This window comes from Nilaparvata lugens, chromosome 7, assembly GCF_014356525.2.
Source record: "Nilaparvata lugens isolate BPH chromosome 7, ASM1435652v1, whole genome shotgun sequence".
Taxonomy (NCBI): domain Eukaryota; kingdom Metazoa; phylum Arthropoda; class Insecta; order Hemiptera; family Delphacidae; genus Nilaparvata; species Nilaparvata lugens.
The window spans coordinates 45,457,182-45,482,985 of record NC_052510.1 but is presented as its reverse complement, the minus strand read 5'-3'; the positions used below and the strand labels follow the sequence as shown (position 1 = coordinate 45,482,985).

The following is a 25,804-nucleotide window of genomic DNA, read 5'->3' as shown; positions in this document are numbered from 1 at the left end:
GTAGTGAGAGCTACAATACAACTCAAAAATTGTATTATACGACAAACAAACTCCACTATGGTTCATGATTGTGAACCATTTTTCAAGACGTGCAAGTCAAGCAAACTTTAGGAACCAATTAGAAACCAGCTAATAGATGTAGATCTTATTGTTTGTTAGGCTACCAGAACATACTTGGTTAAGACTGTTCTCAACACAGATATTGGCTACATGAACCTTCCCCGTTGTCTTCTATAAAATGAATAGTAGGCTATTGCCCTAATAAATACTTCATGTAATATTTATCAAATCAGGTATTCTAGTATGAATTTACCACATCATATTTATCTTATGAAAAAAATTCAGCAGCATTGATAAAGCCATTCCAGCAAATATTCTGAGACTGATAACAAAGGAGTTAATTTAGACGTTTTAAACGAATTAATTATGTTGTCTAATTATTATAGTTCACATCTAATAAATGGTTATTGTTAATTTTTTTTGTTGGTGTTGTCTACGATAAATCTTGGAAAGCTCTGTTATTATACTGCTGTTTTTCAATTTGAATTTTCTAGTATTTGGCAAGCCATAATAACTATGTTTTACATGTTGGGACTTAGGGAGTCGAATATACAGTATAATGGTGAATGCCGAGCTTATAAATAATCTCATTTTATGGTGAAAATATAATATTTTGATTCGATTCAATTTAATTTTAATTATTTAGTAGATCTAGATAGTAAATTTAGTAAATTTTCAATTATTTAGTAAATGTTATGACATTTTATTGAATGTTGAGTTTGGGCATGTACATTAACTTGAAGGTTGAATTTGCTAACATTCTTTTTACAAATGTATGCATTATGGTAATAACAGCTTGAACCCATGTCTTGACTGCTAACTTTTAGACATTTTAGACAATAAATCAATGGAGGCAAATATTTGTAGTACCATTGCCAAATTATAGTCTGATCTAATGCAGGAACTATTAAAATTCATGTTAATGTTTGACTTGACTGAAATCATATTTAAATGAAATTTCATTCAGGATAACTTGGATCTTGAAAATATTTTGATCTATTCTATCAAGTTATATCTCTTGGAAGGCTCCTTATAAATTTTTTGTGCGAAGAATTCTCTTGCTTATCAATTTTCTCTGTAGTTTCCTAATACCAATCATGTGTTTTAGGATTTTATTTTCACGACTGCTTAGAATTGTGTGTCCGTTTGAACCTTAGCACTAATTTATTTTGTTCCAAACTTTATTATTATGTAGATTGGCTGAAATTCTTGTCATTTTAAATGAAAATCATTGATTTTATATAATTTCTTTATTTAATGGCACTTGCTTTTGACCAGTTTCATGCATGAATTTCAAGTTCAACTTTACTACTATTCACAATTTTAATTATAGATTTCAGCCTTGGATTGTACTTTTTAAAAGCAATAAAACAAGTTTGCTCTTTTTGATTCTGTGTATCTTGAGTGAATACTATATTTAGGTGGGTATAGACTTATGCGCCACGAACACGCGTATTTCACTTTTCATCAGCTGATGCTACACTCAATATCTGTATTTCACTGGTTTTGTACAAATACAGATATAATAAGCTTAGTATCAGCAGATGAAAAGTGAAATGCGCGTGTTCGTGGCGCATAAGTCTATACGCACCTTTACACTTTGAAAGTTCTTTCTCAGTATGCGCTATGCGACATCTTGACTATGAATACATAGAGATATTGAAAGTTATAAATCTAATTAATATGAACGTTTTCTTCTTACATTTCATACTTTTCTTGCATCATACTTTTCTATTTAGTTGTTTCTATCATTCTACATTGATTGACAACGGTTTTTTATCATTTTCCCGTTGGTAGGTTGGATTGTTTCTTCGAAATTAAAGTTGAATCTAAAAATCAAACCTGTTCAACATCTACTTGATCAAGAAAACTTGAAAAGTGGTGGTATACATTGGTATAGATAGTGGATTCAAGTTTCTGTTTTTGTAAACTTGTCTTCAAGTCTGCAAAATACTTTCATTTCACACAAACGTCAAGAAAACCTGAATACAACTTGACTAATGTAAACACCTCTATAGAATATTATTAATGCTTATATAATTTAATGTCCAATAAAAACAATTTAGAATGATTTTTGGTCTGTAATCACTGAGTTTATTATTTAAAATGGCGGGAAGCCAATATCTGTTTAGCAAAAATATTTGTTGCGAAATAGTTGACGTCTCACATTCTGTGATAGTGAATAGTTGCAGCTGACGTTGCATCGTTGCGTCGTGCTCTGTTTCAGAGTCAAGAGGCGGATGGAGTTGAGGCGGAAGCGGAAGTTGAAGTTGAAAGTGAGGCCGGCAACCGACTGCATATGCTACGCCTGGTCATGCTCGAGAAACTGGTCGAACACATGAAGTGTCTCCGTGAAGTTGGTGGCATTCGTTCCATACCTTTCATGCAGGTAATCAAGAAAGTTTCTTGTAGAAACAAGTGTATCAGAATAAGGGTGTGATCATATTGGATGCAAGTGCACGCTTGGTTATGCAAGTTCTTCATATGTCAATACGTCACAAGTTTCTTGATATGAACTTTGTGACTTTACAATACTTGAAAACAGTATATAGAGTGAATAAGTTTCATTTATTTCTTGGACAAAAATGTTGAAAATCTCATGGTTTTTTAATGGTTAAAGATTTCATGTGCATAATACTATAACTTATTAGTTAATAAACTAATTAAAAAATATATGAAAAATTTGATTTTATTATGTATCCAAATTGGCTCTAAAAGTTGCAAATAGATGAAATTATGCTCTGAATACCTGTTCTTTATATGCTTCCATAGCACATTAGGGGTCTTTAATCTTGGGTAATCATCCTCCAATCAGTTTCTTGTCCACCGAATTTCATTAAAATCTAGAGAAGCCTTCGCGGAGACTTGGTTAAAGGAAGGAAAAAAGCATTGATTTGTAAAATAGTAAAAATTTAATATTTTAGGTAATAGTAACTATATTGGATTACTATTTGCTGTTTATCAGAGATTGACAATGGTGTAACAACCGAAACAGGTCTTTCTAACAATCAATAAAATCTGTGGTTTTTGACAATTTCTTAGTCTTTTTATTTAATACTAGTAATAGTAACTAATTACTATTGGTAATGGATTGTAATCTCATTATAAATAATGCCATGTTTCATCAGCATCCGCCTCATTAGCCAGGCAAAAGCCTAGAGCTCAGCCTACTGGGCATCACCCTCAGCACAATTACAGTATACAAAATGGTGATATAGCTCAATCCTAGCTCTCGAGTATGGAGATAGATGAGACAATGCGAAATAACTCCGCTTTAGGGAGACAAGTCGTGATAACTGATATGTTTCATCCATATTTAATTTATCAAACTCATCGAACATACTATAAAATAGACATAGAACAGACCTTCAAACAGATGTATAATAAAATATGTTTGATGCTTTCAGGCAGTTCTAATGCTGAGCTCGGATCTGGATGGTGAAGAGGAGCGAGACAGAGTGTGCCTTGAGAGGTTGCTAGCAGCTGTTATCAAGGAGTTGAACATGCAGCAGCCAGATACGGCCAACATTTGCCAGCGAAATCCGCAGCGTGAAGTGCATCTCGTTATCATGAGACTTCTAAGTAAGTAATCTTACACAAATTTGCTGTTTACGGTGGTATTAATTCTTTCATTACAATGCGAGTAGATTCAACAGGAAACCGCAAAAATAATAATCCGAATTCGTTTCAAACTGGTCAATTCATTTTTTATTGAATCAATGATACACAATTATTTTTTAAATAGTTGGGGATGACCAACAGGCAAAGCCCAAAACTGTTCCTCTCCGGGATATTGATTCATATTCTAGTCCAGAAAGTAGGTTATGTTTTCTTCACCTGACAAAACATAATAAAATGTTCTCCAATACCCTCTAATTTTGAATTTTGAGAGATTGAAAACCAAATTGATTACTCTTGAGCAAAAAATTCTTACTAAGCACTTAAAAATGTAAATATGGAATAATTTGAAAATTTCGATCCGAAAATTGAAAACAAACTTTTCCAGAAACCTCACACAAACTTCAGTTTATGCAATACTGATATTTTTTTTATTAATTTATATGTTTTACAAAGAAGCACTGATTGGGAGAGAAAAACTAAGGATACTCCTTGTACTATTTCTCTCCCAAATTTAGATAACATTTTAAAAGTCCAAAATAGGGTTATGATTTCACTTTACTAAAATTTAGTCCATTTTCACTTAAAAACAACGAAAACTAAGATTTTTAAATTTTGACGGTGATAATATTAAGTAACATCATCTCTCAATGGTCATTAAATTCAAATATAGGATTGATTTTGAATTGCTTGTAGGCTTTTTTGCAAGATTTGATGAAACCTTTTTTATTCATAATCAAGTAGGCTGTGGTTAGATTCAATCAAAACTGTTATTCCCGGTTGCACAGAAGCCTGATAAATTTGAATCATGATTAAATGCCACGAGAACCAATCAGAGAAGCCTTATCTAAAAATCCTTCTCTGATTGGTTCTCGTAGCAATTAATCATGATTATAATCCAACAGACTTTAGTGCAACCGGCCCTTAGGAGTAATTGATTGAACTAATTTATAAGGAATGCTTAAAGTATCAAATTAATCTCACTACAGTTTCAGTTCTGAGCTGTTTGCCAAAATCTGTGTGTATCTAGACAAACCTACCAATTCGATTTTGTTGATTAATTGGAGAGTCTTTGTGGTGACTTAAATTCAATTGTACCCAATTTTGTTTGAATTTTAAAGGTGTTTTGATGTCACGTGCCAAGAGCAGTTCGAAAGGACAGACGCCAATGGATAATGTGAGCTTTGTTTCACAAATGACAGCCACTTTGCTCATGCAAGCTAAGATGATCGACTACTGTCTCATTCTGCTCAAAGAACTGCTTGAATATTGGAAGAAGTAAGTGTTTGTTTATGAAATTTATTTACTTTGGCACCACTTGATAGAAGCTGTTGACAGCCCTTCTCCAATATTGTTAGTGATAAGCAAGGTACCTATAATACATTGTATTAATACTATATTCTAGGTACATTGGTGATAAGTATTCATTATCTCATTTATTTCTTTCACTGCAGAATTATAATGCTTGTTCATAGGGTTTTCTAATTGAATTAGTGCATTGTGATTTTAAAATTGAAAACTATAGACTGTATAAAATAAGTTAAAACTTGACCCCCCAATCATAGAAATTACAACTTTGTCAAATATTTTAAAATTGCAACTGAAAAACCATTTAAAATAGTATCTGTCTGTTGAAATGATCTCAAATCAATTCGAATTGTTTTCACTTGCATTTAAATGGTAGATTGAAGATTAACAATTATTGTGGATGTCAGGACAAACTGGGTTTTCATTGACTGCAGTGCTAGTGTTTAAATAGTGACGAATGTGAACAATTTGGGAATGCTATCCAGAATTACATATTTGAATGATCATATTTAATTGTTAATTTTGACTGATGGAAATGAAGATATCCATAATTTTATTAATAAAAACAATATAAAAACTTGTAGTATTCTTTATTATAAACTTTAAAATATTTTAAGGACTAGTTTCGACCATTGGTCATTTTCATTAACTTGAAAATATCATCTTGAAATATTTTAAAGTTTTTAATAAAGGGTACTACAAGTTTTTATTAATTTGAATAAAGTAGCCCATATAAGTGAAGTGATTCCAGAATTTTATATTTGAATGATCATTTATTTAATCGCTGATTCACTGTTATATTAATTAATATTAATGAATGAAAAATATTTATTGATTTATTATCAATTAGTTACAAGTTACAAAAATTTCAATTGTACTTGAAACAATAAATTTATAGAATAGTACTCCTCACCTAGAAACGAATCTGTGTGTGAGGAGTGTCGAAGTCATTCTGGCTTCCTATTGTTTGAAACACTCTACATTAAATTTTCAGTTGCAGCCTTGAAGAGAACGCCAACGCCATTGGTGGATCTCTATTGAAGCCTCAGTCATCGTCGCTGCCACCAGACATGTCTCCGTTCTTCCTGCGCCAGTATGTGAAAGGCCACACCAACGATGTATTCGAAGTGTACCCGCAGTTCCTCACTGAGATGGCGCTCAGGCTGCCCTACCAAGTGCAGAAGCATGCTACCATTCCCATCACTTTTGAACAGGTAATGAATCACTTGTCAACAATATCTGAGTAAATAAAAACAAATAGAAATTGTCAACCACTTCTATTAGTAGATGAAGGTGGTTGACAAGCACTATTGAAATCTTTGTTTTTCATTGTGGAGAAATACCACTACATCACACACAACAACTGTAATATTTATCTAGTAAACACCAATTTGTATATCAGAGTAATAAACTAATACATAAAATTCAGGAAGACTTTATTAAGGATAAAATAACAAAACCAAATTGAGATTAATAGAATCGTGGGTAAATTAAAACTATTATTTTAAAATTGAATATTGAGTTGGCTGAATCACAAATTTTGGCAATATTAATAATTAATATTTAACAATTATTGTGTAAAGATGATTAAAACTTGACGATTTTTATATTATTTTTCCGAGCATCTATATTTTGTTTATCAAGTACTTGATTATTGATAAAATTCAACATCCATAGATTATCATCCATCAACAGAATTGTATCATTTCTACTGCTGTTATTAGATTAAAAAATTTTCCAGTCACGCCAAAAACTATTCTAATTTAATGATTATTTTAATTTAATTTTGAAAATATTTCTTGTATTTGGCAATAAATTCATTATTCATTTGAGTATTCGACTAATAAAATTGGTAGACAACTTCTATCTCTGCTATTCATTATGGAGAAATACCGCATCACACACAAAACAACTGTAATATTAGAGTATTCGACTTATATTTACGTCTCCAAATATCAAAACATTAATTATTAATTCCATATACACTTTGTAGAACGAAAATATTTTTCCCCTCATGAAGGGAAAACCGTTTGACATATCGTATACCGTTGGAGCTAGGCTCATTAAATGCGGTATAATGCGACGAAACATTAATAATAATAATAATAATAATAATAATGATTCACATTAATGATGATATGTCAAATGGCACTAACAATCATGTTGTGAATATACACTATAAAACTGTTGATAATGTTTTTACTAATCTGTTTGTATGGAAAATATAGTGGTATTGATGCAAATATAGTGAGTGGTAATGACATCATCAACGTCTTATTCTTTCAATGTTTCTTGCAACATTGATATTGCTATCTTCTTTGACAACATTGATGCGTTACAGGTACTTTATAGAGCTGCTTTAAAACCTAATGATTAAGGAAGTGGAGCTAGTATAACAGTTTTTCATTCTTTTCGTCCAACGCTTTTTCACGAAAAAAATGCTCTATTGAAATTCAATTTTCTTGAAATGAAACACCCAAACGAGGGATTTAACAGACGTTATTCTTTTCAAATTGAAGTTTCTAGTCAGTATTAGGACTAGAATAATTTATGGGTATCATTTCAATTAGGCTCAACGCTCTAGAGAACTGTTCAACTGTCAGATTCTTTTGAGAAATTTCATATCATCTCATAAATTTGTTCTAATGGTAGGGTTGAGAGTGAAAATTGGTGTTTCGGTGATGATTTGTGTTTAGCTTGAATTTATGACAACCTAGAACTGATTTTGTGAATTTGGATAAGGACCAGAATTGGAATTATTCCAAAAGTATCATTATTATACATTTTTTAAATGCCCAATAAACATTCTAATTTGAAGGACAACTTTCAATAAAAGCAATTCATTTTTGATTGAGTATTTTTAATATATATATTTTACAATTACTCTATTTCAGACGTGGTTCTACATTTTATGCGAATACATGATGACTCAACAAACTCCGTTCGTACGCAGACAAGTGAGGAAACTACTTTTGTTCATCTGTGGAGACAAGGACAAATACAGGCAATTGAGAGATCTGCACTCACTGACATCTCATATGAAGGTGAGACGCTCCTCTGATCTACAGTCTTCCAGGAATCAGATGATTCTTTGATCAAATGTTATTATGATGTTCAATTTATATTGTGATTGTGGAATGAATACATTTTGTGGTTACCCAAGTTTTTATAATAATTGAAAATCTTGTGGCAATAGTTACAATCACAATCAGTATCTTATTTCTACCAATTTTTTTCAGCTTCTATTTCTAAATGTTATCAGATATGAACAATTTATCCATGTAGTTGTACTGAGGTAATTGAAATGTTTTACCAACCTATTTGGGATGTGTGCATGTGCAATGCACTAAAATCTATTAGTATTTAGCTATGTTTAACATACTGACAACTACTAAAGCCACGTTTACACCAGTTTTCAACCAAATGCGGCAATTTGTTACCAATATCTTTGAAAGCACAGCAACTTTGTTTCGTCAACTTTTGGAAATTCTTGTTTTCAGCAAAATTTTTGTTTCGTACTCAGTGTGGAAAACACTGAGAAAGTTGCCAACAGAATGTTCACAGAGATTACAGAGACTGCTCTCTCTAGGCGAAAAAAATTGACTACTTTTGTTGCTCTACATTTCAGAACAGCAACTTGCAAAATTGACAACTTTTTTGTAGGATACTTCTTGTGAACAACAACAACTTTGGTGCAGCTTAAAGCCGCGTTTACAACATAGTTGTCAACTGAGTTTTCAACAATTTGTTGCCAATTTATTTGGAAAGCACAGCACATTGTTTCGTCAACTCAAAATATGTGTGAATTAAGTTATCATTTACATAACCTTTAAACTGTATAATTATTCCAAATTAAGGTTTAGAACAGTTTTGGGCGAATGCTTGTTGTTTTTACCCTTATTGTATTTGTATATGAATAAATAAACTTGTTTTCAACAAAATTTTCGTTTCGTGTGGGAAACACTGAGAAAGTTGCCAACAAAATATTGAAAACTCTCAACACTACTGCCTAATTGCCCAACTACACTACTGGTGTAAACGCGTTGAAATAAAAAAAAAAATTGTCAACAAAATGTTGAAAACATTCTCAACTCTACTGCCTCATTCAACTGCCCAACTACACCAATTTTTCTGCAACAATTTTTCCACCTTTCTGCTCTACTTTTGGTAACAGCAACTTTTTTACAAAAAAACGTCCTCTTGTTGCTCTACATTTGGCACTTGTTTTCTAAAAAAAATAGTAAATTTGTTGCTATGATTTTAGAGGAGCAACTTTTTGTAGAAAACTATTTCTGAACAAGATTTTGTAGACTAGTGCAGCTCTACAGAATGAACAAAGTTTTCAACTTGGAATGTTGAATGTCCTTTGTAGGATCCTGTGTGTGAACAGGATTTTGTTGTTTAGATGACAAGTTTGGTGTAAATGCAGCTTTACAGTGAACAAAGTATTCAACTTCAATGTTGAATGTGTTTGTTGAATGTCAATGCTTTTGTGCAGGCGGTGCGAGAATGCTGCAACGGAGGTGCGGCCAACTTGTCGTACGACGCACTGGTCGAGCTGATGGAGCACCTGAAGGCGTGCCTGGAGGTGACCTCGACAGGCGGCGGTCGCACCGCCAACTGGCAGACATTCTGTCTGGAGCACGACCAAACGGTGCTTGCCTTCCTCATGTCGGTCAGTTGTCAGCTAGAGGAAGTTGTTGCTGCCCAGACAATACTGCAGCTGCTGCAGTCGGCCATATGTCCCGCTCAGGTTAGTGCAGTCTCATTCAAGCATTCATTCTCAATCCATTGAATAATAACAAAATATAATATTATTGTTGTCACTTTAGAGTGTGTGGCGAGCATTACAGTGTTCTCCAGTAGCGCTGCCACCAACAGGTTTTTAGGGTTATGCTTACTTCAGATAAAATGATTTATGGAATAAAAACTCGAACTTGACAAATTCGATAACCCTCTATTGATTAGATTAAAATTTATAAACATTTTATAGTTTTTTCAAAGTTTGGTATTTTCTAATTATTTATAATTGATTTGTTTCATTTTAGAAGTATTTTTTCAATTTTAAAATGATTTTTGAATGTTTTAAATTGTAAATTGAAGTTTGTAATTGAAAAAATGTGAAATGACACATAGGCCTAGTAACCTAGCTACCTTTGGACTGTTGTGTAAATTAGAATTGGAACCGTTATGGGTGTAAGCCTATGGTACTCTTATGAAAGTTGTGTAATTCTGAATGATTAAATAAATAGATAAATCACATATACTTTCTCTCCTTAGCATACCGTAGTAATAAACACTTCAATCACATTCCTTATATAAATTCTCCAACACAGCTGTCCTCTAGTGTAGTGCACCTCGAGTTTATCCGTGGTCATCAATCTTTCAGCTCTACCAATTCAAAAGTCCAAATTAGTGGCCTGAGAGATGACTCCACTATTCTCACGATTAAAGTAATTGAGCGAGGTGTTTGAATGGCAACATCACATAGATGTAGTTATAGATATGGAGAGCTCTAAGGTTTTCTATAGTGAGGTCCACTTTATAATGGCAGTGAAGAAAGATGGGAGAACAAGATTGCCAAATCTCTATACAAGCCTATATTTGACTCCATTTTGGAACTCCACGTGCACCTAACTATAGGGTGGGTTTTTCTTTTCGTCAATTTTTCGGTTAATCAAGTATCTATTTTGAGATACTGAAGCAAATAGGAAGTTGAGCTGAGAGTGTGATGACCGCGGAGGAATGAATCCAAGAGGCAGAACCTGTCGAAGGGATGGTTCCGTTCAAAAATAGTTTCCGGTTTCTTCAAGTTTTCAGTCTATCAAGTACCTATTTTGAGCTACTGAAACAAATTGAGAGTTGAGCCATTGAGTTCGTCAAGCTTCACGTCATCAAGTTTTCGTTGCAGGGTGATACACAGTCAGTTAAACCGTTGCACACTAGTTAGGGATTGGTGAGCATGGTTTAGCGAGAATTTAGTTGAAGGTCAGGTTTGGGGTTAGGTTTTTGTTGTTTTTAAATGGCAATATGTTGTAGTTGTTCAGAATTTTTGATGATTTAAAAATTAAATATTGTTACTGTATCCACTTCCTGAAAGTAACAGAATCTTGAACCGAAAACTTGTACTGGTGTTGCCCAGAAAAGAGATACCCACAAGATATAAGAGCTGTAGCGTTGGCATAAGTTGAAGACATTGAAGATGCTTTTGAACATTTCAAGATTATAACAATCGCATGAAGATATTGAAAGATGCATAAGTTTTAAATTAATTTGTAGATGAGTAAACATATTTAAACAAATGGATAAATACAGTGGAATTGCAATCAAAACGTGTTTTTTTTGCTGCTTAATGAGATAAACATTTATCACATGCTTCTGCTCTTGTTTTTTTTTATTTTCTACTACTTATCAGTTCAATGTTTCCTTCTTTTAATACACAATATTTATTTAGATACAAATAACAAATCATTAAAATGATTGGGGAAGGACCAACAGATTTGTATAATAGATTTATATAATATCTAGATATCTCTAAAATTTATAAACTTTTGTGTCTATTAGGAAGTGAAGAAATCTGATAGTAAGAGCAGCAGCTCAAGTGGTAACACAGCGAGCAAAGAGAGCAAAGACAGCAAAGGAGAGAAAGAACTGGAAGAGGCGAACTGCAAGGCGCTTGTTCGCCAGCTGAACGAAACTGTCAACTGCGAACTGCTCACTCGTTTCGTGCGAACCTTTCTGCTCGACACAAATGCTACTAACATTCGCTGGCAGGCGCATGGGCTCGTCCTGGCTATATACAAGTAAGTTACTTGATCATTTGTATCATGGGATGCTCTGTAGTGCAGCCTTCTGCCTTGAAATATTTCTGTTGCTAAATCATTGAATAAATGAATATTGATTAATCATTATAGAAGTAGCTAGTACCCTATTAAACATTTTTTTACATAAATACAACTAGTAACTGGTTTCAGCATTCATGCCATTCTCAAGTAGTGCCAATTAACTAATGAAATGAATAGTTGTATTTGTGAATCTAAGAATGAGAGACTCAGGTTACTGAAAGAAAGATGGGGAAATAACATCAATATTTACTGTCAACATTTTCGTTCAATAAAATATATTCCAATTTATCTTTCTGCAGATATTTTTTCTCTCCAATTTTTGGACAGCTTTTTAAAAGTGTCGATTGATTATTATCATAGAGAACATAAAGTTAAACTTTCTCATGAATATATTTTTCTTAATTCTATTGCTCCAAGTACTGATTGCATGTGTTTTTACAAATTTCAGGAACTCAGACACAACTCAACAAGGAGCTCTGTTGGATATGCTGTGGAGCCTCTGGTCACGACTACCAACCTACGGGCGAAAGGCTGCTCAGTTTGTAGACCTGCTCGGATATTTCTCTATCAAGTACACTGATGCATCGTCAAAGGTAAGATTTTATTAAACTTTTTCTATAATAGAGAATTTAAATATGAAACCAAAATTAAATATGAGTAAATCTAGGAATTCAAGAATTTGATACATCAAATCCGAGATTCTAACAGTTCTCCTTCAAAATGACCTTCTGCAAACAATTTTATTGGCGATTCATTTATTCAGATTGATCCATGTAATACATTCAATAACAAAGAGTGGCTCAAGATTCAAGAATCTTGTAGATTTTTGTTCAGAATGTTCTCCGTGTTTGAATAGTTCTAATAAATGTTATCTATATATTGCTTGTATAGTGTAGATTTGAACCATGATAAAACGAATATTCTTCATCATAACGTTTTTATTATGGATGAATTTCAACCTACTCGTATATAAAAGTGATTTTTCGAAGCATTTCAATAAATTTGAACGTAGCACAAATATTCTTCATCATAACGTATTTACTAGTAGTTCTGTGAACAGTAGACCTCACGCAGTATTCTCATCCACAAGTAGTACCTGATTGAAACTATAGACCTTATGGAAATACAGCAATAGACTGGCTTCTCCACACATCTGTGTAGTCACTTGTCAGCTGATTTATGATGAATAAATCCATAGTCTGATTTTTACTCTTATATTGGCGTATGAAGGAGGCACCTTTTTCCTTTTATATTATCCTTGAAATGCAAAATTTCCAAAAACCTTGTATATACGTCGACGCGCAATTAAAAAAGGAACATACCTGTCAAATTTCATGAAAATCTATTACCGCGTTTCGCCGTAAATGCGCAACATATAAACATTTAAACATTAAGAGAAATGCCAAACCGTCGACTTGAATCTTGGACCTCACTTAGCTCAGTCAATTATGAATGAATTTCAACCTATTCGAATATAAAAGTAATTTTTCGAAGCATTTCAATAAAGTAGAACGTAACACGAATATTCTTCATCATAATGTATTTATTATAAATGAATTTCAACCTTTTCGAATATAAAAGTAATTTTTCGAAGCATTTCAATAAATTTGAACGTACTAGTTACTAGTACATGAAACACCATTATTAAAACGTTATCCTTGGTTCGTTGTGATATATCGGGGATTGACTGTAGTTTATTGTGTAGAAGTAAGTAGTGATGTAACATTCCTCATGATTGAATTTGAATTAATGCAATAATGAATTTAAAATTTTGCAGATGGCAGAATACATAGAACAGGCAGTGGGAGTTCTGCACACCCAAAACCAGCTGCTGGCGCATCACCCGAATGCCAACCTCTATGCAAACCTTGCTCAATTCGTCGAGCTGGATGGCTTCTACCTGGAGAGTGAGCCTTGCTTGGTCTGCAACAACCCTGAAGTACCCTACTCCAGTGTCAAACTGTCTAGTATCAAGGTAAATCTTACACTTGTAAATGGCTCTTGAACAAACTAGTTGTGTTTTGATAAAATAAAAAGGGTACTGATAATTGTATTGTGTTTCTACAGTGAATAGTAAATACTTTGAGTGACTATCATACCGAATTAAATGCAGATTCTATGCAATTCATCGATTATTTTATGATATTATTCCCGGATTCCAGGACACTTATTAAATCTAATGGGCAAATTTATGTATCTATTATTTACAATACAAATAAAACTGATGCTATATATAACATTGGTTGATAAAATAATAAGGTGTTAATAGCCCTTGTGCTATTTTTCTTCAAAATTTATAGGTGATGGCACAGTCCAAAATATGGTTATAATTTCACGTGTACAATTTCCATACGATTTTAGTCCAAAATAAACAAGGAAACTATAAATTTTCAATTTAGAGGGCTCAAATTAACAAATTAATTAGAAATATTCCACTCAATCACCACTTGTAACGATATAATATTGAGTTATTAAAGAAAATTTGGAATCATGGAAGAAACACAAACTTCTATAATTAAATCTATAATGTGTTAATTTACAATCAATCTCATAGTAAACTCATTGGAGGAAGATTGTATTTTAATATGGTTTCATCAATTGCATTGTAGATCGATTCGAAGTTCACAACGACCACTCAGATAGTGAAGCTGGTGGGCAGTCACATGATCAGTCGCATCACACTGCGCATCGGTGACCTGAAGCGGGCCAAAATGGTGCGCACCATCAACATCTACTACAACAACAGAACTGTGCAGGCTGTCATCGAACTCAAGAACAAACCAGGTACAGTCATCCCAATCTCACGAGCAGGTGTTACCCGTGCAAGGGCACAGACTATGATACACAATGGAAAGTCGGCTAGTATCCTGTCGCAAAAATCTGCTATCTTGAAAGAAAGTTCAGCATTGTAATAGTATAGATGGGAGGTTCGGATCACTTTACTGATCTCTGTCAATATTGATCTCGTTCAATGCCGCGAGCCAATCAAAAGACCCGGATAGCGGTAATTTCAATTTCTAACAAGATGGCGCAGTCACGTGACCTTGGTGCACTCAAGTCTTTGCGTCATGTAAAATGCATTATTTGGATTGATACTTTCCATTCTGTATGTATTCTGTGGCAAGGGTCTGTTCAAAGCACAAATAGATTGAATTCAGTTTTATAGTTTCATGTGATTTGAAAAGTATTAACAACTGTAACAATTTGCAAAAGAAAAACTATTTGATTGAACATTTATCTAAAGTGAACTTTGTATAACAAATTGAATAAATTTGTTTCAATTATTGAAATTATATTCAATAGATTAATAAAATGGAAATAACCCGATCTAAAACCATCCTCGGTAAATTAAGAATGCAAAAGTTGAACAGTTCAGGTGTTCAGTCTTGATGATGCGTCAAACATGTATTTCGTATCCCGTACATGTATAAGACATTCCTTGCTTCAGATATAGTATAGATATAGATGGCAATAATTTGATTGTGAATGGTTCCTAAATGTTTCTTATAATTTGGCATTACATTTTTTTAGTATGTATTCGAATAACTCCCGATAGATTATGAAATTGTGTCAGCTTCTATATTTCTCTATTTACTCTCTAATTGACCGAGCGAAGTGAGGTCTAAGATTCAAGTCGACGGTTTGGCATTTCTCTTAATGTTTAAATGTTTATATGTTGCGCATTTACGGCGAAACGCGGTAATAGATTTTAATGAAATTTGACAGGTATGTTCCTTTTTAAAGGTATGTTCCTTTTCCTCTTTCATACGCCAATATTAGAGTAAAAATCAGACTATAGAATTATTCATCATAAATAAGCTGACAAGAGATTACACATATGTTTGGAGAAGCCAATCTATTACTGTATTTGTATAAGGTCTATAGTTTCAATCAAAGACCTTAAAGAGGTATGCATATTTAAGCTGGGTTTACACCAAAGTTATTAACATTATGTTAATAACTTAATCCTTATAGATTCTATTAGATTGAACGGAAGTTGACACACACATTTTAATCATGTGTTTGATAAGTTATGTTCAATCTAATATAATCTATAAGTATTGAGTTATTAACATTTTGTTAATAACTTTGGTCTAATCGCAGCTCTAAGGTCTATGGTTTCAATATTTTGTTTTGCAGTCATGGTATTATTATGCGTGCCCATTAGTATCAATATTCTCACCTTCCAAAAACCTAATTTAATAGGTGATTAAAAATAAACAAATGAACTAAATAATGCTGGAGAAATTATAACATGTTTTATTGTAAAAATTAATTTTCATCAGATTGAAAGATTATCACGGAACTGGATGAATTATATCATATGGAATACAAATTCAAACGTGAACTGAGTTTGTTAACATTTGAAACAAGTGGCATCAGGTACTTGTGGATGAGAACACTGCGTGAGGTCTACTGTTCACAGAACTACTAGTTATTTAAAATTCTTATTTCAAAATTTACACTTATTAAAAAATGTTAATGTTTTTATCTAGAAAATTTGTTAATGTATAATCCCTCCATATCTACAAACATGCACATGGATATTTATGTTTATTGAAATGTCGATGTGTGTGTTGCAGCGATGTGGCACAAGGCAAAACGCGTGAACCTGGTGCAATGTCAGGGCGAGGTGAAGATGGACTTTCCGCTGCCGATCGTCGCCTGCAACCTGATGATCGAGTACGCCGACTTCTACGAGAACTTGCAGGCCTCCACCGAGAGCCTGCAGTGTCCGCGTTGCAGCGCCTCTGTGCCAGCCAACCCCGGCGTCTGCAACAACTGCGGCGAAAACGTATTCCAGTGTCACAAGTGCAGGTAGATAAAAACTTTTATTTTCGAATAGAGTATTTTCATAGGGCTACTTGTTTTATTATTATAGAAATAATGATGTTATGAGGTGACTAGCCCAGGCCTTGGCAGGTGTGCCAACAAATTCTAGCACACTGGGATGTAATTGATTCTTGGATTTGTAGAGTCCAGAGAAATACTCTTTCTCGTATAGTTCTCAATAGATCTCAATTAACATTAATTTGAACGGTTCCATTTCAATTTTGAAAAGCCAACATCAAATTGTATACAACATGAACAATTGTTTTGTGATGTATTTTCAATTAAATGAATAAAATTTTGTTGCCAAGAAACAAAAAAAAAATCTGGTGTGGTACACTCACACAACTTTCCTTGCTCATTGATCTATAAGCCTCATTCTTAAAAGAGGATAATTTCGGGGAATAACAATATGCCGATTGGCGGCTAAATAATTAAAACTATGATTATACTATTGTTATTGTTTTCAGAGTAAATTTTCCTTTGTTTGAATTATGAAATTTGAGGATTTTTTAAAAGTTGTCAAAACAGCTGTTCTACAAATAAAATATCGACATGTGTCCTTTTGAATAAACTGCTCTACCTACCTACCTCACGCACGAGAAGGAGTTTACAAAGTAAATTTCTCAGGGATGGGGTGGACCCCCTGTTAGTTTCCCAGGGAGGAGACTCATGCCAGTTAATAGAGCTGATAAATAACTTTACAGGGTATGAATTAGAAAAAAATCGGTCAAGTCATTTTTGAGAAAATCGTGATAGAAATTTAACAAAATTCATTCTTCTCAGGAATATTACGGAGCTCCTGCAATTTTTCCAGAAATGAGACTCATGTCAGTTGATAGGGCTTATAAAAAGCTATCTAGGGTATAAATTTGAAGAAAATCGTTAGAGCCGTTTTCGAGAAAACCGTGAAAAATATGATTTTTTAGCCATTATCCGCCATTTTGAATTGAATTTCTTATTGTCGTATCCTCATGGTATAAGGACCTTAAGTTTAAAATTTCAAGTCAATCGGTTAACTAGGAATGGAGTTATCGTGTTCACAGACACACACACACCAACACCCAAAAATCATGTTTTTGGACTCAGGGGACCTTGAAACGTATAGAAAACATGAAATTAGGGTACCTTGAATTTTTTTGGAAAGCAATACTTTCCTTACCTATGGTAATAGGGCAAGGAAAGCAACAAGTCATAAGGTTAAGAATCCTTTCATTGATTTTGAAAAATTTCGAAGCTCAGTACTGTTGAAGAGAGTTAACTTTATTGGTGTCAGTAAATTTGTCTAGGAAGCTGAACCTAAGATGAAAGTAACTAATAATGAAAATACTGCATTCTCTGAGATTATCACTGGCACTAGATCGCTAGATTCAGCTCCATACAAATTAATACAATAAGGACTGTTCGCACAGTGCCTGTCTGAACGGAATCTCAGTTTAATCTGAATCAAATCAAAAGTCTCGTTCGTTATAATGTGATCCATTTTGAGATTAAACCGCCACCTGACCACACGTTATTTCCAGATCGCACTTTACCTCTGTTAACTCAATATTAATTTATAAGAAACACTGTTTCTGTAACCTCTTCAAACTTTACAATATTCTGTTAGATGTAACTGTGTTCCTGAATTAATTTCCATTTCTCATTTTCCAAGAGCTTTAAACTACGATGAGAATGACCCATTTCTGTGTCTCTACATTACACTACTATAATGTGCATTATATTACATTACATTACTTATACATTTTATTATACTGTACCTCTTTGAACTGTGTTCCTGTATCGATTACCATTTCTGTTTTGCCCCAGAGCTATAAACTACGACGAGAAGGACCCGTTCCTGTGTCACTCGTGCGGCTTCTGCAAGTACGCCAAGTTCGACTACACACTTACTGCGCGCACATGCTGCGCAGTTGACCCGATTGAGAACGACGACGACCGCAAGAAGACAATTGCCGCCATCAACGCGCACCTCGAGAAGGCCGATCGGGTCTACAAACAGCTCATCGGCTTCAAACCGCTGCTAGAGGTGCGGTTCAATTCAACAGTTGAACAAATATTTAATTGACAAAGTATTGAATTTTATTGTGTACAAGAGTTATTTTCAAACTAGATTCTATTTACTCAGTGTCGTTTGCACAAAAGCCGGTTAATCGCGATTAATTTTAAGAGAACCAATCAGAAAAGCCTTATTTTCGAAAAAAACCTCTTCTGATTTGTTCTCGTGAAACTAACTATGATTACAATTTAAACCGCCTTTGTGCAACCGGGCCCCAGTGTTTATTTATGTAAACTTAGTGTTGATCATGTAAAATTATTGACCTACCTGTCTTATACTCCACAACTGGAGTACTTGAGACGTAATCTCCTAAAAATGAATCATTCTTGTTTTCAAGGGTAATGAAAGTATTGAAAAAAATGTGCTGGTTGCACAAAAGCCGGTTAAATTTTAACCGTGATTAATTTCACAAGAACTAATCAGAGAAGTCTTAAATTAATTGATCACTGTTGAAATTTAACCGGCTTTTGTGCAGCCGGGCCTATATGCTATATCAAGTACCCCTTCATTTTTTATCACAACACAACTAGTTTCAACTCAAGAGTTGGCTCAATGGCGTTGTTGGCAGCACGACTAGTTTCAGCTCTTCAAGAGCCATAGAGCACTTGAGCCATTCAGCCAAATCTTGAAGAGTTGAATCTCATTCTGAACATTATTTCATTCAGTAATAATAATAATAATAATAAATATTGTTATTTGCAATCGGGGCCACGCCCCATACAAAGTCACAGTCATCATGGTACAAAGAGACACAAACAATATTCAACAGTAACATTCAGTATTTGTTTTTCATGTGAACAGTTGCTTCTGGTGAAGATCAGCAGTGCCTAGTATCTCGTATTCAGTGATCAGTATTCTTATTCAGGATACCATGGGTGTTCCACAACACAACCCTCATTCCAAACATTATTTCAATATTTGTGTTGAATGTAAAGTAAACAAGTGCTTTTGGTGAAGAACCTCGCTCATTCCGAACATTATTTGATTCAGTATTTGTGTTGCATGTGTTGTACAGGTGCTTTTGGTGAAGATCAGCTAGCACCGGGTTAACAGGATCATAAACGCCCTATACCATCTTCTTACGCTATATTTTCTGTATGCTTTTATTAAACCGACCCATTATTTTAGCATTTGTTTTGCTTGTTAACAGGTGCTTCTGGTGAAGATCAGTGAACACCGTGTGGACAGGACGAGCGACGAGGTGGCTGGAGGAGGTGGCTCAAGTGGCAACAACTCGGGTGCAACCGGTGCAGCCGTCACTCAGGTCAACAAGGCCATTCAGCTGCTCGCCCAACGCTACTGTGCCGATTGCCGCAGCTCCTTCGAGGAACTCAGTCGTATCATACAGGTTAGTAAACCCCCTCCTTCGAGGAACTCAGTTGTATCATACAGGTTATAGTGAGGTACAATAACAAGGTGTACCTAACACGTTATATGGCAGTGGAGAAAGATAGGAGAAGAACGTTGCCGATCCTCACTGTTTTGTCAATGCCTTCTTTACTGTAGCTGATGCAGATTTATTCATGTAATATTAATGTCCATTCTCGTTTAAAATAATCAATTATATTTTATTAAGCTAGAAATTATATTTTTCAGCAATTTTATAACGAATTTTCATAATTAAGATGAAATATTTTATTTATTAATTATTCATTCTACATTGTTAAAAGCCGATCTGGCAACAGCGCAAAGCGAGAGAGAGAGAGAGAGAGAGATAGCGCAATCCGCTTTGTCGAATGATGGACAAGGATAGCAATACCATTGCTAATCAAACACTGTCATTATAACATGGACCTCACTATAGTAACCCTCCTCCTTCGAGGAACTCAGTCGTATCATAAAGGTTTGTAACGCCTACTGCAGACCTTAGGACAGCACAGCGGTTTTCAGTTTCTATAATTATGATGAAGATTGTGTACAGTCCGGATCCTGTAGCTTTGCCTATCATCGGAGGGCCACTAGACTACAATACTACCCATTCAAAAACATCGAATATTTTTTAAAATGTATCTTTCCATAAGCAACAGATGCTCTTTTGTATTTTCTCAAAAGCAACGTGTTGCATCCGAAAAGATACACAAAATGCTTTTTGGAGTTATTTTAGCAGAACACAACCTATCATTATATTATCTGAAGCCTTTAGGCTAGCTTCACACGCATTCGGTTTCATTCGGTTCGGTTCGGTTCGGTTCGTTACCGAAAACGAATGAGGCTTTCATACATGTCAGGTTCTAATTCGTACGGTTTTAATTAGGTATTTTCTTCTCAAACACAGCTGTGTTTGCATTTTCACAGTTCATGTTGGTATATTTAAATATAACAGCTGGTGTTAAATTGTAAGATGTTATTTCTTGAACAACAAAATTTTAAATTTAATTAAAAATTGTGAATTATTTGAATAGTTTCTTTTTGATTATGTTAATTTTGGATGTTCAGAGAGATTATTTTTTTAAATTGAAAATTTGTTCCTTGTTTTGACACATGGTATATAAACTTCATTTCTTCTCTCCATTAATGAAATCATGTTATATTTGTGGAAAAATAAAAATTCTTCCTGAGTTCATATTCTTCCATATTTTTTTAGAAAACTATTCATTGAGAAAAAAATGTTCCTGTGAACTAACAGAAATGAATTGACCATTTGATTTTGACTTGGAAAATTTTGAAACAGATAATCACAATATCAGGTCAAAATAAAAACAAAAAAGGCAAGCGTGTGTAAAAGACTTTGTTTTTTCCTGTTTCCCTAGCAACGAATTCGAATATGATGAAACCTATTCGTGTCGAGGGGGCGTTCGGTGCTATACGGTTGCTATTCGGTACCGAATTCAAACCGAATCATCGTTCACACTTATCGGAATTTGCCGAAAACGAAACGAACCGAACCGAAAGTGTATGAAAGTAGCCTCTCGCTAGCAACGAATTGAAACCTAATGGAATTTATTAGAGTCAAATGGGCGTTCGGTTCTATGCGGTTTCTATTCGGTACCAAATTCAAACCGAATTACTGTTTCTCACTTATCGGAATTTGCCGAAAACAAACCGAAAACGAAACGAACCGAATGAGTGTAAAACTGGCCTAAGTCAGCTGAAAAATTCATTGTATGCAATTACAACAGTTTTTCCATTCATTCATATCATCAGCTGAAGCTATTTGGAAGCTATCACACAGACAGTCCTTCATGCGCTGACACATGATTTCAGGTGGTTGATAATTTACAACCTTTTACATCAACAAACTGATACGGGTACAGATATCAATGTGCGGTTTTCGCCATTCATTTTCTCTTGGAACTCTTTATCGAAATCATGGTATCGCATGACCAACTTCTCATTTAAAAAAATTAATTTGGATTCATATGAGGGACAAAAATGTTGAAGTGATAGAGTAATTTTTCATTTCAAATAGGATCCCCAATGAAACTTACTGTCAAATTATTCTGTAAAATAAATATTTAGCTGTTTCCAAAATTTTTATCATCATTGAAAGTTTCCATAATTTTTACCATACAACAGTTCTTGAGCGAGTTCTCCAACCCAGGGGGTCACTAGTTTTTTCCATGAGCTTCTGATAGCCTTTTCATTAATATAATAGATATAAATAACATGATATTTTGAATACGTAATTGATGTACCTACATGTAGTGGAATCATGAATCATGCTGAATGTATGTGTTTGTTTGTGATTGTAGAAAGTGCTGGCCTGTCGCCGCGAACTGGTCGCCTATGACCGGCTGCAGGTGGAGGCGGGCGGGGGCACTTGGACAGGGGGAGCCGTCGGTGGGGCCAGGAGCACGCCCCCAGTGGCAGGGGGCCACTGCTACGGGTGCGCGTCGTCCGCCACCGAGCACTGTCTCACACTGTTGCGCGCACTCGCGCACTCGGTCACGTCGCGTGTCTCGCTCTGCGGCCAGGGAATCGTGCAGGAACTGGTCGAGAACAATCTGCGAAGGGGAACTGTGCAGGTCAGACTCATTCATTCAATTTATGCAAAAAAACAATTCTGGAAAATATGATTTAACATAACCTACATTCAGACCATAGAAGTAGAGTTTTGTACATAAATGCCTTCTCTCAAGTACAAATATTGCACATTAGGGAACAATCAAAAGAATAAAATCACTCTTCGTTTGAATAATATCCATAAATTGAAGAAAAATTACAACTCTGAACAAATTTGTGATGAAAATTCATACTATTGTACTTTCAAACAAGTTGTTAATATAACTATATTGTATTCAGAAGATGTCTGAAATGTTTTTAACCTAAACATTGAGATGTTTAGATGCTGACCTCTACTTACTTCAATATATAATTCTCTACTAACTCAATTCTCACCAACTTACGAACCGATCACTACTTACTCAACTATGTAATTCTCTATTAAGTGAAGTTGAAGTTCAAGTTGTTATATTAATTAGATGAAGGATGAATTTCAAGTTACTGTTACTATTCAATTGTTCAATTGGTAATTATTTAGTATATTTTCAATGTAATTTATTATTGTAATAGTAGAAATTCTCAAATGAATTTGAGAAAGAAGTGATAAGAAAATGCCTGCTGAGATATCTTTCTACTATTAGACATCTATACCTACACTAAGGGCCTTAGTATGCACCACCTACGTTTAACGCTAAACGCTATTTGTAGATATGGTTGCATTTATCATAATGTGTTTCATACGGGGTTAAACGAACAGCTGACATTTCTCCGTTGAACCCGAGTATCTGTATACGGGTCGTTATGCAAATGTTATTGGAATGGTGTGAATAATAATATATTGATATTTTTGTAAGAATATATTTAAAATGTTCTACAGTTATGTGACTCAGGAATGGCCTGAACATGTTTGTGCTGTGCAGGTACAAGATGAAGTGAAACACATTATTTTATTGTAGAATGATCTCAACATATGTTTGTGGTTCGCAGGTACAAGATGAAGTGAGACAACTTCTGTGCCTGTTAACACGTGACAACTCAAAGGCGACCGAGTCCCTTTGCGCGCTGCTGATGGAGCGCATTTCGCTGACACTGCGCGGTCACGTGGCCAGTTGCGACCTCTCATTCGCCGTGCGGCCCGAGATGGCTCTGCTTGCCGCGCTCGTTCAGAAGGAGGACTCCTGTTGGGAGCAGAAGTTGAAGTTAGTACACATGCTACAAGTTTGTTCTTTTTAGAACAGTAGTTGGAATACAAGTTAATTATTACTAGAATTGATAGTCTGAAGAACGTATTTTGACCTCTCAGGTGTTTCAAAGTCGAAGAGAGCAAAATCCAATAACCTACAAAATGAAATTGTTGTTTTTTAATTTACTTCTAATTCACTTCTTTTCACTAATACTTGAAAAATTTAATTATAGCCGTTCATAAGCATAAAAATCTCGTTGAAACTAACATTCCGTCGTATAATTTCCGTTCATTACCGCATTCTTAGAACAAATTTAACAGTATGCCGCAGGCAGTTCATATACATGAGTAATAAATTGATAAATATTTTGCCAGACCAACTAATTTCAGATGGATTTAATATAATAAATCAGCCATTAAAAATGTAGAGAAATGGATCAGAAGTAACAATGTTTTTCGCCTCATCTACAGTTAGAATCTACTTTCTTCTTTGATATTATTTTCACCAAGTTACATTTTTCAGATATTATTACAACAATTATTATTTATTTATTTATTTATTATTACTACTATTTAAATAAAATGTTCAATCATCATTTATGTTTATGTTAAATTAAATGACATCTTTTGATACTCCAATTGGCAACGCCAATTGAAATTTTAAGTTTAAATTTTATTTTTATTCTGTATAAGTATGAAGTATTTGTTTTATTCATTATCTTTATGATTGGCAAATGAATGATTTTGATTTTTTGAATTTTCAGTGTACCAAAATACTTGTTTCCTAATTTTATTAAGAGTATACGCATTAGAAGAGATTTCTCTGTCCCCCCATCAACTGAAAACTTTCATAATCACTCAAATTTCTCAACTTTTTGTTTTTATGTTTCAGATGCGTCATGAATTTATTCCTTATCGCATCCAAGGACTTCAAATCGCCAGTAGTTATGGATTCCATCACTTTACCCTGCCTGAAAATTTTGCAAAGCTTGATCAAGCCTGATCAGCCAGGATCTAAGAAGAATAAGGTGACATACTTCGCAATATTTTATAGATTGTTGTTGAATGTAGTCATACAATATTCAGATCCATAAATCTAGACTAGATATTTGTAGGAAGCTACATGCGTTGGTTTCTCGTTTGCTGCTTATACCAGTTGTGTAGTTTCTAAATCCTGTCTTGCTAGACCATTTGTGAATGTATTACAACATTGATTCATTGAACGATTTACTACGTTTATGCTCATTCACTTTTCCATTATAATATAATATAAGTATGGGGAGCAGAGCAGAGTATCACACTCATTTTAAAAATCTTGTGTGCTGCACTCATACAACTTTCCTTGCCGTTATGAAAATTGATCACCTGACGCTAGTGTACTCGCGCATCACAAGTCTACTACTCAAAGATATGAGACAGCTGGTGATAGGTCAATAACGCTGGAAACACACGAGGTCTGCTATCTCTTCGTAGTGAATGATTAATAGAACCAACAGTTTGCAATTTTATAATCACATTTTCTCGGATTTCAAGCTTATTTTCAATTTTAGGTGGAAATGTTACTGGACATTAATTGCAGAGATTTTCATGCTCAATCTTTTCCACTTGAAATTTTTCGTTTAAATTGTATATGAAGACTGATAATTAAGAATCTAAAATCAAACTTTGCATAGATTATCATCCATCAACAGAATTGTATCATTTGTACTGCTGTTATTGGATTAAAAAACGTATTTCTTATTTTTAGAACTCGTGGCTGGAGCTCAAGGCTTCTTTTTCCAGTCACGCCAAAAGCTATTGTAATTTAATGATTATTTTATTTGTAAAAATATTTCCTGTATTTGGCTATAAATTCATTATTCATTAAATTTTTTCTATGAATTCCAGTTTTGGCTGTTCTGCCACATTTTTTATTACTAGGCCAATAATCCAATCCTGAGTTTCATTTAAAGTGACGGT

At 34.1% G+C, this 25,804-nt stretch overlaps 1 protein-coding gene across 1 annotated transcript in view; it reads left to right on the top strand.

The window, feature by feature from the left end:
- LOC111048180 (protein purity of essence) overlaps positions 1–25,804 on the top strand; it is a 79,620-nt gene that overhangs the window by 20,149 nt on the left and 33,667 nt on the right. The window contains exons 11-26 of the mRNA XM_039431953.1: positions 2,288–2,449; positions 3,468–3,642; positions 4,800–4,956; positions 5,981–6,200; positions 7,881–8,030; positions 9,485–9,739; positions 11,551–11,789; positions 12,280–12,424; positions 13,609–13,806; positions 14,441–14,615; positions 16,415–16,649; positions 18,471–18,690; positions 19,871–20,068; positions 22,413–22,685; positions 23,650–23,861; positions 24,738–24,873. Of these exons, the coding sequence (XP_039287887.1) occupies positions 2,288–2,449; positions 3,468–3,642; positions 4,800–4,956; positions 5,981–6,200; positions 7,881–8,030; positions 9,485–9,739; positions 11,551–11,789; positions 12,280–12,424; positions 13,609–13,806; positions 14,441–14,615; positions 16,415–16,649; positions 18,471–18,690; positions 19,871–20,068; positions 22,413–22,685; positions 23,650–23,861; positions 24,738–24,873 (3,150 nt within the window). The remainder of the gene's footprint in view (positions 1–2,287; positions 2,450–3,467; positions 3,643–4,799; positions 4,957–5,980; positions 6,201–7,880; positions 8,031–9,484; positions 9,740–11,550; positions 11,790–12,279; positions 12,425–13,608; positions 13,807–14,440; positions 14,616–16,414; positions 16,650–18,470; positions 18,691–19,870; positions 20,069–22,412; positions 22,686–23,649; positions 23,862–24,737; positions 24,874–25,804) is intronic.